The 14,173-nt window shown below is 55.6% G+C and overlaps 1 protein-coding gene across 8 annotated transcripts in view; it reads right to left on the bottom strand.

The window, feature by feature from the left end:
- Nucleotides 1-2,029: 2,029 nt before the first annotated feature.
- The window catches only part of BCAS4 (breast carcinoma amplified sequence 4), a 52,771-nt gene continuing 40,627 nt past the window's right edge, over nucleotides 2,030-14,173 (bottom strand). For 6 of the 8 annotated variants that reach the window (XM_039864618.1, XM_039864616.1, XM_039864609.1 and 3 more), the window contains one exon: nucleotides 2,030-2,596. In XM_039864618.1, the coding sequence (XP_039720552.1) occupies nucleotides 2,474-2,596 (123 nt within the window). In that variant the 3' untranslated portion in view covers nucleotides 2,030-2,473. The remainder of the gene's footprint in view (nucleotides 2,597-14,173) is intronic. The other 2 variants (XR_005653170.1, XR_005653168.1) reach the window with 1 other exon arrangement.

Genomic DNA, 14,173 nt, shown 5'->3' with positions numbered 1-14,173 from the left:
GGCCTTTCCACTCATGTCCCTGTCCAACAACCACCACAAAAGGAAGATCGCGCTTTCATAGGCTGCAAAGTGACCCCTGTGACAGGCGCTGGGGCCTGCTCGAGCCAGCAGTCACGGCTTTCACGTACGTCACAGGAGGCAAGTCGGGCACTTGCTTTAAAGGAGATGCCTGTCAGGTTACCTGGCACAAGGACAGCGCCTCCAGAGTTCCAGTAGCTCACCAAGGTCAGGAGTTCCTGGCAGGCTCTGTGTGCCAGCCTTCCCTCCCCGAGGTGCCTCCAAGTGTCCCTAAAAGTTCATTGTTTGGCTCTGCAGCTCCCGGGGAACTTGGAATGGCCAGTTCTAGTTCACGGCTCACCTTCTTCCTACAGATGTTCTCTTGGAACCTCACGGACTGGGGGAGGGGGTGGGGGTGGGTGGTTAAAAGCATCCGCAGACGGGGAACCCAGAGAGCTAGTTGGCCTTTTGGCAGCTCGCACTCTTTGTGACGTGTTCTTACTCTGAAATTTAAGGGCAGTTCCTACATCACGGTTCTTGAATGCCACTCGTCAGCTGAGAAATGCAGCACAGTCACCCGTTTCCCACCCAGATCCGTCACCGTCGAGTGCCCAGCGAGCTAGACACTGACACAGGTCATTGCATTTCATCCTCACAGCACCCCAGCAGGCAGGTGCCATTAGTCTCTGCATTCTACTGAGGGGGAGGCTGGGCTCAGAGAAGGTAAGCAACTGGCCCAGGGTCACACGGCTGAGGCATAGAGGAGATGATGGGGCCACCCAGGCAGGCTGACCTCAGAGCCTGTAAGCTCTTAGCCTCCGTTCAGTGGGTCTCTATTTTAGGACACTTAAGTCGCTGTGGCTTGATCATATGACATTCCCTTGCACCCCTTCCTGGCACCTGGTTCGGGCTCCGGAAGGAGCCGGAAGCCTGGGCCTCTCCAGCAATCAACATATACTCGGCCTTCCAGAAACTGGTGTCCTCATCACTTGTCTGAAAAATTAACTTTCTATTGAATCTATCCTCTCTCTGAGCAGACTGAGGCCCAGTGAGTATCTAGCTTCCTTCATTAAAAACGTTCCCAATCAATACAACCCAGACATAAGAATTAACGATCCGCAGCTACATGGAACAACAGAGACGCCCCCACCGGCACAGTGTCAGCCAGGAAAGCCGGGGACAAAGCCGGCACCCTGTGTGTATGTCCTCCACCCCCTACCCCCTGACCCCAGAGGACAGAAGCCAGCAACACCGTCGGTAACATCTGTACCGTCAGGCGTGGTGTTGGCCTGGGCTGGGGGTCGGGCACTGCCTGGAAGGGAGCCCGAGGGCCTTCTGGGTACTGACCGTGTTTGTCTGTTGGTCTCTCTATCTGGGGGAGGGACAGGTAAGCAGTTGGTGTTCAGTTGGTGAAGACTCAGTGAACTATACACTTAGGTGCACCTTTTTGTATGTAAATGAGGCTTCTGTAATTGAATTTATAAAAAAAAATTTATAAAAAATCTATAAAAGTTTACAAAAATTATTTACCCAGAAAAATGTTGGCTCTTCTTGAAACAGGAGTCCACTTGCTTCTTTTAATTCCAAAAATTGTCCTAAAATTGACAAGACTCAACTTTTGGGTGTTATCACACCTGATTCGTTAGTTAGATTTCCTTGAAATTCGAATGCTGGTCTGCAGTTGGCGGGTGTCTGTTGTGTGCGTGTGCGTGTGCATGTAATTGTGTCTGTGTGTGTTCGTTCGTTCTTGGCTTGGTGAGGACTGCTGACTTCCAGATAACCCAGGAAACTCCTCTGCATGAGAAGAGACTAAGGCAAACAGGCCTCTGAAGACCAGGAAGCCCTAGTGTCCTCTGCATGCCTGCTGGGGATCCAGGGGGTCCAGCGGCACCCCCTGGCAGGCGCAGGCCAGAGGCTTTATCGGGAGCAGATTCCGAGGCCAGGCTTGCCCTCGGAGGACCCTTCAAGGAAACATTTACATAGTGGGAAAAGGAACTGGTCATCCCCCCTGTTCTCACACCCAGACCACACATGACCTTTGACACCTTTATTGACACGACTCACAGGCCAGTGGGCCCTGGGGTTTGCAGACAAACCAACCAACAATGATGGACCTGGAGCCACACTGCCCGGTGGCAGCCGGAGTCCCCATGATTCCCATGCAAAGACCTTCAGAGAGGAAGTCCCCGCTGTCCCTCAGGCACAGTGACTCGTCAGACCTGACCGCCTCATCCTAGACCACCAGGGAGGCCAAACGCTGGCGGAAAATGCCTTCTCTGGCTCCTCCCCAAGGCATTGCCATGGTGGGTTCCAACTGCTTCTCCACAGCCCCAGGGTCTCCCAAGAAGCAAGGGAGGAAGTTCAGCAAACAAATCAACAACAATCAAAACAAAACAAAACAAAACAAAAGGAAACCCAAGCTGCCTAGTGCACAGAGGTTCACTTCTCCACGTCCGCAATGGCAGAGCCGCCATGCTCACAGACGCCGATGGTGGCTGGGGGTCTGGGGTGCTGTCTCCCCGGCATCCACGGGAAAGTAGTCCTCGGTCCTGTACAACGTGGGCAGCTCATATGTCAGGGGTGCCGGCGTAGACAGTTTCTGGAAAGACAGAAAACGAGGTGCCCTATCAGCCATGTGATGCCACTTAGGTTCTGAGACCCAAGAACTCCAGTTGGAGGAATTCATCCTGCAGGGTAGTCACACCTGTGACCAAAGATGCCGTGAGGCTCTGGCAGCTCTGCCTGTGACAGCCGGAGCCAGCCCAGCTGAGGGGAGCTGGGCCGTCATGTCGTCTGCGTCCTGGATGAAGCACTGCGTGGGTAGCAAAAGCAGGCAGAGCCCAGTTCTCACAGAGAATGAGAAAGCAAGGTGCATCACGTGACCAAGGGCCCATACACCTGCCCAGGTGCAGGCACAGACAGCCCTGCAGGGTCCCCCAGGAGCCTGGGTGCAGGGCCTGCTGCTGGGAAAACCGGTGTGGCCGGGCGGGGGTAGGGGGAGATGACGGCTGACTGACTGTTCTTTCCCCAAAGACCCATCTGTGCTGCCTGAAGTTTATGCCATGTGTTACTTTTTTTTTTTTTTAATCAAACCATTTTAAGAAGTGCTTACTTATTTCTGGCGTGGACTTTGTTGTAGGGGGGCTGGGACGGGGAGAGTTTCCATCAAGCAGCCCTCCCCTGGGACCCTCCAGGTTATAATCACGTGTTGAGAAAAAGCCAGTTTTCCAGAAGACCACCTCCAACCTGGCTGCACACTGGGGTCTCCTGGGAGCATGCCGAATGCTTATGCCCGGCCCCCACCCTGAGTCTGATGGCACTGGTCAGCGTACTTCTCAGGCGGGTCTCCTGCAGAGCCGGGGCTGACCCCAGTGGCAGCCGCTCGGAGGAGGGAGGGTCTGCGGGCTGCGAGGCCACTGCTCCTGGTGGACACAGCACGGGCGGGCAGGTATGTGGGCTCACAGGGGCACAGAGGGAGGATTGTGTGAACAAGACTGCTGTCTCAGCCATCATGGGACTTGCCATTAGGTGAGGACATAAAGGAACCAACAGGAACCACACCACCATGGGACGAGGGCTATTGGCAGGAGGCACGGACACCTGGGGAGCCCAGATGAGGCCCGGCTCCTCCTGGAGGGGGCAGGGCTCCAGGCTGCAGACGGGTGTGCGCACGGCGCCCTGTGACATGGCGGGCACTAAAGCCGCTCGGTCTAGAGTCAGCTCCGTGTGTGGACAGGGATGAAGCTGTAAACCAGGGACAGATCACCTGGGCTCTTGGAGGCCGTGCCAAGAATTTTATTCTAAGAGACCAGGGAGCCATTGAGGCTAGTAATTGAAAGAGCGAGTGTGTGTGTATAATTAGATATCTGTTTTATAAAGAGCAGAATAGAGAACAGATTGTGAGGAGGAGGAGGGACCACAGAGGACTCCGGTGCAGGTGTCTCCTACAGGTGAGAGTGGCCAGGTGTAGGGTGGGAGAGGACATATTCTATCTGAGCCCCAAAGTCCTGAACTGTCCCCACACTGAGCCCCTCTGTTACAGAAGGAAACCATCAAAGGATTTCAAATAAGGAAGAATGTGGTCTGGTGCGTAGGGAGCGTGCATCTCCCTGTCACCACCCCACATCTGGACAATCAGGAAGAGCAATTCGCCTCGGCCAAGGGGCTGCCTCACAAAAGGGCAAACAGAACATTCTGTCCACTCGCCCCTCAGTCAGCCCACCGTGGCTCAGACCACTTAGGGCACACTTGGGACACAGGCATTTTCCACCTGTCCCCCTTTCCTGGGCTGCATCCCATTCCCACAGATTGGACACCAGACTTCAATGGCACTGAGACCGGAACACAACTGGGAAATGAGCTACAAGATACACCTCAGAGCCAGGGCGATGCGATCTATGCATGACCGTGGTTTTATGTTATCGTCATCCTGTTTCTCCTGAGAACTGGCCATGGCAGTGCCATCTAGAAAATACAACATTCGAGTAAATTATGACAGTTCAAAGACCAGGTCCCTCATCCTGACTTGGCTTAAGGGCCAAAGAGTATTTTGTGATCCTGAAAAGATAGGCTTAGAATCCAGGCAAGGAGGAGGGCCCATGAGGGTCCCCAAAGCTCTGTGACCAGGCCAGGCCAGAGCCAGTGTCCCAGCCCAGCCGTGTGGCCTCTCCTGGGGCTGCTGGGCCTCATCCCAAACCCCTGTTCTTTTTGAAATGGTTCTACCAACAGGCATGAGGTTTTTACCTTCTCCTTCAAAAAGACAAGACTTCCCCCAAAAGGAGGAAAATCAATATAATGATGAGGGAAACAAGCAGAAGTAGCCAGAAGAGGATTTTAGCAGCTTTCGATGTAGTAGCGTCTTGAGTTCACGCAAAATCTAAGGCAGGAAACAGTAGCGTGATTCCTGGTGCTGGAGGGAAACATCAGCCCTGCGTTGGGAAAGCAAGGAGAGGGGGTGCGGGGATTGGGGAGCCCAGCCAGATGGCACCGTGGGTCAGTGAAAAGCTGCTGCGTATACATGCAGAGAAGGGAGTTTTCAAGAGAGATCCAGGGGCTCAGAGAGCAAGCCATTCCAAACGAGCATGCCCGCCCTTTTCAAAAGGGTCCCCAGGCCGGATGATGGGGGAAAAGGCTGTGGAGGCTGGTGTAGCTCCATCCTGGCCCTGGACCAAGCCTCTGACAACACCGTGGAGCACGTGGAGAAATGTGGGAAAGTGACTCACAGCTGGTTGGAGCACTAGGCCTGAAGTTGGCCAGGAAGGGGTGGCCTGTGATAAGCCAGGGGGCTCGGAATGCGGCCTCTTCAGCCCCAAACTCTGCTCCTGGAGCGTGAGTGGGTGTGGGGGTGGGCCCGTGCTGCTTCTGCCTGTCTAGCCTCCACCTCCCATTCTGGTACCAGCATCTCGATTTTCCTGTAGGATCACTTCCCATCCAGGATGCTCTCCCCACCCCACCCCACCCCACCCCACAGCTGAAGGAGGGCTGAGAGGAGGCCTGAGCCCCCTGAGCAGTGATTGGGCCAGCCGTGAGCATGTGACCCAAGCTGGGCCAATGAGAAACAGCCTTGGGACTCTGCTACTGGGACAGGGAGGTTCCCCCTGCCCAGGTTTCTATGAGTGTGGGCCATGAGCCTGACGGGCCCCTTCTGCCACCACGCCTGGGGGCCTGCCTGAGAAGGACGCCAACACAGGGAAGTGGAGTTGGAAGATGGAGCAAGACAGACACCTAACAACTTACTTTGGGCACCTGAATCCAATTTTGCAGGAGGCTAGCGTTACCCTGGGACTTTTCCTATTTCAGAGCCATGGACTTCTCCTGGCTTAAGCCAAGCTGACTTGCGTCGCTATCACGTGCAACCAGGAGTCCCGCCTAAAACAAATAATAAACCCACAGTGGTGCTAGCAAGTGCTCGGGAAGCTGCACTTGAATCAGCAGGTGAGCCTGCAAATAGCCTGGCACCCCAGATTCTGTCAGGAGAACAGAACCACCCCCTAGAGTCTAGGCCCCATCACGGGCACACCAGGATGCCTTGGAAACCCAGGCCTGTTACGCCCATTTTCTCTCGGATTCTCACGGCAACCTGCAGTGAGAGGGGTCATCCGCATCTCAGAGGTAGCAGGAGCCAAGAAACCATGCAGCTGGGGTCCACTCACCCTACAGCTGCCACTGAGATCCCCTCTGGGGGCAGCCAGGTAAACAAGGAAGGGCTCGTGCCCAAGCCTGCAAGTAGGAATATTCCACCTGCTTGGCATAGGTGGGAGACGTGGAAACCTGACACCACAGATCCAGGGCTCTGCCACGCCCCCTACCTCCCACGTCCTTAGTCCCCTCCCCAGCTCAGAGTCAGCCTTGCTCTGCAAGAGGGACCTCTGGGGTGCTGGGGCTGGCGTGCTCCCCCAGGTCTACCCACACTCCCACACCTACCTCACTTCCCCCCGGACACTCGAGTGCCCGAGCCCGCAGCCCACACACCAGATGCACATGTACTTCAAGATTTTTTTTAAATGGAGTTAACTGCAAACATGTAAAAAATCAGGACGTTTCCCATGAAAACCAGACTGCCAGCTTCTCTTAGAAAATCAGATGATCTGGCCGCGCTGGGCTCACAGCCCCCAGCGGCCCCCGGGGGCCGAGCTGAGGTGCTGCCCAGGCCCCTTTACCATTTCCATAACCTGCTGCTTCTGGCAGGTGCCTGAGAGTAGGCCCCCCTGATGATGTGCACCCCTAAGCAGCTCCTTTTCTGACAAAGACCCCAAAGGCTGCTGCAGCATGGGTTTCCGGAAAACCCCCCACAGTCCCCCATAAGTCCTGGCCCGCCCTATGTGAACCCCAGCTGCACAGCCCGGATCCTGACTGCTTCCTCTTCAGACCAGAGTCAGCAACCTCGTCCTGTGAAGGGCTAAACAGTAAATATTTTAGGCTTTGCAAGCCCCACGGTCTCTGTCACAACTACTTAACTCTGCCCATGTAGCAAAAAGCAGCCACAGACAATATGTAAATGAATGGCATGGCTGTGTGCCAATAAAACTTTATTTACAAAGATTGCGGCAGGCCAGATTTGGCTCTAGGCCATAGTCGGCCCCTGAATTAAATCTGTTTTCCTAAACAGAATAAGAACAACACGCCTTTCCTTCTATCTCCCATACAAGTGGGCACTGAGTAATAGGTCGGCGGACACAGGCTGCGGGACTCAGGGCCAGGTCCCCCTTGCTGACCGTCCCCAGGCCCGAGTGCTCTTTCTTGGCTGTCCTTGGGCTATCACTGCAGCTCCCGCCTATCCTCCACCCTCAGAGAAGCAGGCCACACCACTGGCCGGCTCACGGGCCACTTCTGAGGTTCCACAAGGTCAGCCAAAGGGGGGCTGAGGCCCCAGGCTAGCCATGCACAGAAGCTCAGGTGCCCAGAGGCACCTCATCTCCAAGGTCATCTCCAAGGTCATCAGGTGCCTCCAGCCCCAAGGGGTTTGGGGAGGCCCCTCCCACTGAGAAAAACAACAACTAAGCCCATTGAGTCCCAGGTTACACATAGCGTCTCTAACCCACATAGCACTCCCTTAACATAGGGGCTTCTCATCCTCTAGAGCCACCCTTTCCTCTCTGTGAAATGGGGATAATACTATCAACTTCACAGAGACTTGCCTGGAACACAGCCGCGACGCTGGAGGTATTGCAGCCACCTCGAGACCATGAGGACAAAAGCCACGTGCTAAGGAGGGCAGTCCCTGACCACTTCCTTGAGAAGACCCAGAAGCTCAACTGGCCACCTCCGGATTTCTTGTCACGTGAAGAAAAATCACAAACCCTATTTGGTTAAACCACTTAAATCTGGTCACTGTTACACAGATGAACACAGCCTGACTGCCACAGGCTGCTATAATTTTCGTCGTCACTCCAGTTCACAGCGAGTCACAGTCACAGAGAGTAAGTGGGTGGAGCCAGGACTGAAACCCAGGTTGCTCAGATAATGGCATGATCCCCAAAGGAGCTAAAAACTGCTAGATCTGAGAGCAAGCAGATAGGGCGAGAAGATACAAATCTCAAAATAATTCCAAAAGGTACAAAAGAATTCCAAATAATCTGTGTGTGTACTACCTCTTGAAGGAGCCAGAGCTTAAGTTAAGTGTCCCCCACCACCTTGAGTGGTGGCTGTGCTTGGTGACTTGCTTCCAAAGCAGAGAACGTGGGAAGGGGGTGGGGGGAGCCAGCGCTTCCGCAGCCAGGTGGGCAGGGTTTCGTTGGTGAGACCTCTTGTTGACAGCATGTCCCCTGGATATGATGTCATGAGAAAGGCATTTCACCTCTGTGGTATTCCTCCCCAAAACCCATAACCCCAGTCTGACCACAAGGAAAACATCGGATCAGCCCTAGTCAGGGCTATTGTACAAAACACCTACATTTTCAAAACTGTCAAGGTCATCAAAAACAAGGTAAGTCTGAGGAGCTGTCATAGACCAGAGGTGGCTGGGAGACACGATGACTAAATATAATACGGTTGGTATCCTGGAGGCAATCCTGGAACGGAAAGGAACGCTAGAGAAAAACTAGAGAAATCTGAATAAACTGGAGGTAATTAATAGCGATGTATTGCTGTCGGGCCCTTAGCTGTGACAACGCACCATAGTAAAATAAGACATTAACAGTAGGGGAGCCTGGGTGAAGGGTGTACGGGGACTCTCTGTATCATCGTAGCTACTTGTCTCTAACTCTAAAATAAAAACATTGACTGGGTCGGGGAAGGCAAACAAAAGAAACAGCGCTGGCTACCTGCACAGACCAAGCCCCCGGCCTCCCTTCATTCAACCGCAGTGACTGAGTGGTGAGCCCTTCCTGAGCGCTCAGCCCGTGATGGACTTGCAGGCCCACAGCCCACTCATCCTCACAGCCACCGAGAGATGCCCGTGTCCATAATTACGTTTTGCAGAAAAGGAAACTGAGGCTCAGAGAGGCCCTTGCCCAAGATCGTCCAGCTGGGAGCTGGCAGAGCTGCTCCAGGCTCCGTGCTGCCCCAGCTCCAAGCCAGGACACAGGTGGTCCCAGGGCTGAGCCGGGCTGGGGGGTGAGCTGGACCTAGGATGTCCTGGTGGCCAGGACCCAGGATGTCCCTTCAGTATCGGCTTTCCAACCTCGGGCCCTCACGATCCCCTCTTCCAGCCTCCTCAGAGATCGCAAACTGGTGGCCTCTGGTTAGCATCTGGCCCACAGACATGACAGGTTCGGCTGATATAAATTTAAAAATGAGTTAGCTGCCAACATGGAGGTACTGGGATGTTTCAAATAAATATTGAGCTCCTATTTCTCCTGAACGACAGAGCCATCTGGCCACACTGGACCCACATCCCTGCGGGGTACAGAGAGCTGCCCCTCTAGATAGGGCACGTGCTGTCCAGTTTTCCACCGACCCCACCCAGCCTGACTCATTCGTCCACATGACCTGCGGGCATCTGAGCTGGCTCCAGGCTCACATCTCATCGCTCAGACAAGTCTCCATGGGCTTTCAAGGAGCCAGATGGAGAAGGCTTTGCTTCCAGTCCCGTGCCCTGGGAGAGAACTGTCAGCCTGGGGTCACCGCCCAAACCAGAGGCTGCTGCCTTTACTCACGGTCTCCTCTGTGCCCACAAGAGCCTAGGAGGCAGGTCCTGCGATGGTGCCCATTTGATGGAAGAGAAAAAGACTGAGAGAGGACAGGGTAGGTCTGTGCCCAGGGCCACACAGCTGGTAAAAGACAGAGCTGGGACTCACAGTGGCTCTTCTGAGCTCCTGGCACCTGCCCCGCATGAGGGGCAGCCCAAACGACCTTCGCCCTTGGTCCCTTCTCGGTCCCGCTTCAGGGCTTTCTGCACCTCAGGCCACACCTGGCTGTCCGACACCCGACCCCTGGCCCCCCGCCCCTTGTGTCTGCTCCAGGGCCCACTGTCTTCCAGAATGCTCTGCCAGCTGTAGGCAGAGCCCCTCCCATTCCTCTGTAAGCAGCCCCTGCGTGTCCAGTCCTGCCTGCAGGGCCGGGCTGGCCAGCCTCACTGCGCCTGCACAGTCCCCTTCCTCCCGCAGCCCCTGACCCCACCTGGGCCCAGCCTCTACCAGCCTAGGGACTACGGAAGCTGGTGGCAGTGGGAGGCTAAGGCCCTGGTGACAGGAGCAGAGATGGAGACTCTTAGAGCAGGCAGCCCTGCCCAGGAGGACCCTAGCAGCCAGGACAAGCTGGTGCAATCTCGGTATAGGTGATGCTGACCCTGGCAGCCGCTCTAGAAGGTTCTTAGATCCCTGTGGATTCTGCTTTTAGCTGGAGGAAAAGCGTTAACATGGAAACCAGCAGAGGAGGGGCCCTGAAAGTTCTGCCAAGATACTGGCTACTAAATCCCAGTTCACACACAGTCAGCGGGGAGAAACGGGACCGCCAGGTATGGGGAGTCATGGCACGGCCCCCTCCGGAACCAGATCTCACTGGGGGCCCAGCTTCTAACCAGAGTCTGATCTCCCAACCTTGGCCCCTCCTCCCTCCAGCCCCTCTGCCCTCCCAGCCCACCCCCTGGAGTTGGGGTCCTACGCCCCTCCTCTAGCTGATGGTTCGTACTGAGTCATCCTGTTTGAATACGAAGGCACCTGGGCTTTGCTTCTCATCACAGGGCTACTGGTTGTAATGGTCTGATTACAAACAAGATACAAATATGTTTTATATGAATATTTATAATTCAGCACCTGCTACGTTCCAGAGACCCAAACACAAGCCCTGTTACAGAGGCGGAGACTGAGGCTTTCATGGGTTAAGTGAGTCACTGCAGGCCCACCTGCTAACCAGAACCTTTACCCACCCAGGCTCTTCAAACTGGACCCTTCGACTCCCCGCTGCAACATCCAGCCCGTGCTCAGTCCCGTCTGCTAATTCTTCCCCAACACAACTGCCACCATCTGTCCTTCCTCCAGCCGCTGCTCTTGCCCTCGATCTCCACACGGCAGCCTGAGGGACTGTCCTAAAAAACAAATTGGATCCTCCACTAAGCACCTCACGGCAGTGAGAACAAAATCTGACTCCTGGATGTGGCCATCGGGCCCTGTCACCACGGTCACCAATGGGCAGTCCTCAGGCCAAACCCAGACCACAGATGCGTCCCGCGTGGCCTCCACTAGGCTGAGTTTCTTTACTAATATTGTCGCTCTTATTTGTTTGGTTGTTTTGTTCTCATATTTTTTCATTAAAGGCCATTTCTTTTTGAAAAATGGATTTCAAGCTTCTCTTTACAAATCTGAAGCCCTGGCACACCGGGCGATGACAAGCCAGCACTGAGCGCCGGCTGCCCTTGGAAGGGAATGTGTGCTCTCGTCTGCGTGTCCCCCGGCCATGTCACTCATTTCTGCCACCTGCCTGGCCCCGTAGAGCTGGGAGTTTTTGGCCCCAGATCCACACGACCCGGCCTGATCTCCAAACTTGGTCTGTCGCTTCCTGTCACTCACAACCCTCCAGCCCAGAGCCTGGACCTCAGCAGGGTCTGCTCTGACTCGGGACCTTTCTGCCTGCTGTCCCCTCTCAAGGCTTTTCCACCAGGTCTCCTAGTGCTGGTTCTTCCTTCAGACCCTTCTAAGGGACCCCCAGTCATCGATGTCACCTTCCCTCCCTCGCTGCAGCTCTGTAAAGCATATTCTCTTTACCTTTTTCCATGGTTACCACCAGACTCCCCACCAGGCTGAGCTCCACGGGGACGGGGACCATGTCAGTCTTCAGAGCCACAGCCTCGGTGGCAGCCCAAGTCTGGTGCACAGGAGACGCTCAGCCAATGAGACATGGGACAGGAAGGGTCTGGGGCTGGCCTCTCGCCAAGTCAGGCCCAGGAGCCCAAGACCGACGATGACAGTCGTTAACTCCTGATGAGGGCACCTGCATTCCGGCGTCCCTGGCTGGCTCAAGGTCGGCGTCCCCGCCCTGGCCAGGTCTGTGACCCTCTGTTGGAGACACGAGGTCACGTTAAAAATAAAGCCCGCACTAAAAGCGGTGCGCTGCCCTGGACGGGAGCCTGCAACAGACAATGGGTGAGAACGACAACTCTGGCGAAACCCAACGTGCGGAGTCTGGTGACTGTACCGGACCAGCTGGTGTCTGGGCTTTGACAACCGTGCCGTGGTGACGAGAGGTGACGACCATGGTGGGAATGGAGTAAGGGACCCAGGGACACTGTACTGTCTTTACAAGTTCTCTGCCCATCTAACATTATCCGGAACACAAAGGTCATTTAAAAATAAGTAAATAATGCATCTCTACGGCGGCACATACAGAGCGCTGAAGGAACACCACGGATAACGAGGCACTAAAGAAATGTCAGCGTCCTCGACAATAATAAGGGCAGCTGAATCTTATATGACCTCAGTGACTGCTCATGACCACCCTATGCAGAGGATGTGACTGCAAAAGGTTCGGTAGGCTTGGAACTCGCTCAAAGCATGACACTTGCAAGTGACGGAGCCGGCTTCGTGGGCGTGTGGCCTATGTAGTCAGCCACACAGGCCTAACGCTTGGTCCAATGCTCCGCGGTCACTGTCTTGAAAACTTCTTCATACACTTTGACAAAGGGGCCTCGTATTTTCATCCTGCACCGGGCCCTGCAAAGTCCGTAGCTGCTGGTGACGACAGAGCCGGACCTCAAACGGGGCCCTGTGTGCTTCCTGGGTGGGAATGCCCCATCCGGCACCATGACTCAGAAAGGTCACCCGTGGTGGCTCACGGACAGACAGCATGCGGCCAGTGCTCCCGGCTGAGAAAACACTCTGGGGCAAAGCTGGGCGGTGGGAGCAGGCGTGGAATTGGCGGGGAGAGGGGACATGAGCAGGCGGACCAGGCTGGAGCCGCCCCTGACCCTGTCTGGGTGTAGGGCAGGGGAGGCGGGGAGTCTTTCCCAGCACTGGGACAAGCCAGCCACCCACGCCCAGTGGCCTGCTCGGTGCAGCGGCGTCCCTGTCAAATGGAGATGCTCCACCTCGCCACGGAGGCGCGGTTCTGCCCAGGAACCCTGCTGCCAGGGTCCCACCTCCAGATGTGTCCTCGAGCCCACAGCGGCAGCTGCCTAAGGTCCAGCAGCTGGCTGCTGTCACAGCGGAGCTGTACGTTTCTCACTCTGATGCTGGTTATCAACAGACTGACTCCTCAGAGGTTTCGTGGGCTGGCCGCAAAGGCGGTCGGTTCCACAAAAGAGTTGAAAATAGCACCCATTAGCTCTGGGAAGCAGAAGGCAAACACAGGCACAATGGACCATTTTGTCGGGGTCCCTAATGGGGGCAGCTGTTCTCCATTAAATAAACAAGCCATTAAGGCAAAAACAGAGGCATCTATCAGAACCACAGGTGATAAGGTGCTGCCTACAGACCCGCCCCACGCTGCTGCCCAGCCCAGGGGAAGAGCCTTCCCTTCGGCTGGGCAGCCATCTCCTGACCGCTAAAGGGATCTGCTTCAGGGGCAAGGCCCAGACTGGCACCTGTGCCCCTTCTCCCCCATTCCAGGTGTCCAGGTGGCCTTGGACGCCTCTTCTCGGACACAGGTATCCTCAGAGCTCCCGTCTGGGATCCGCCAGGCCCAGCCTTCTCCACCGCGTGACCTGCAGGCTGGCCTGTGAGTCTCCGACGGTCACTGTCGCCACAATGATTCGATCCCCACGGCCTTGTCCTTCACCAGAGGCCCCGGGCGCTTGTCGCAGACACCCTTTCGCAAGAACTTCCTTCATGTGCTGTCCTGGTCCCATAAATATTTTAGAAGAGGCATCATGTATGGGGGAAGTGAGAGAAAGCAGAGGGAGGGGACGAGACGGACGGACGGACGGAGGCGGACGACGGGGACAGAGTAAATGAGGTGGGGAACTAAACAAGACGAGGCCAGAGAGAGGACAGAGATGGGGATGAGGGGGACGGGAAGAGGAATGGAGGGACGATGAGGAGGGAAACCGAGGAAATGAGAGAACGGGAAGAAAGGGCCGAGTGGCTCCTAATGCAAACGGGAGAAGGCGGCCAGACGGGGGGGGGGGGTATGGGGCGGGGGGCTAAACAGGCTGGGGACGAGGAGACTGTGATGGCAGTGTGGAGTCAGGGCCTCCCCAAATTCAAGCCAGGTCACTGGGCCCGGCCAGGACACGAAAAACCACCCGCCTTCCCCTTCCTCCACCTGCCAAACCCATCAGAGAAATAATACTCTTAGAGGACAA

This window comes from Pteropus medius, unplaced genomic scaffold (genome assembly GCF_902729225.1).
Source record: "Pteropus medius unplaced genomic scaffold, Ma_sr-lr_union100, whole genome shotgun sequence".
In the NCBI taxonomy this organism is placed as follows: Eukaryota; Metazoa; Chordata; class Mammalia; order Chiroptera; family Pteropodidae; genus Pteropus; species Pteropus medius.
Note: the sequence above shows the minus strand (reverse complement) of the source record. Positions and strands in the feature narration are given on the sequence as shown.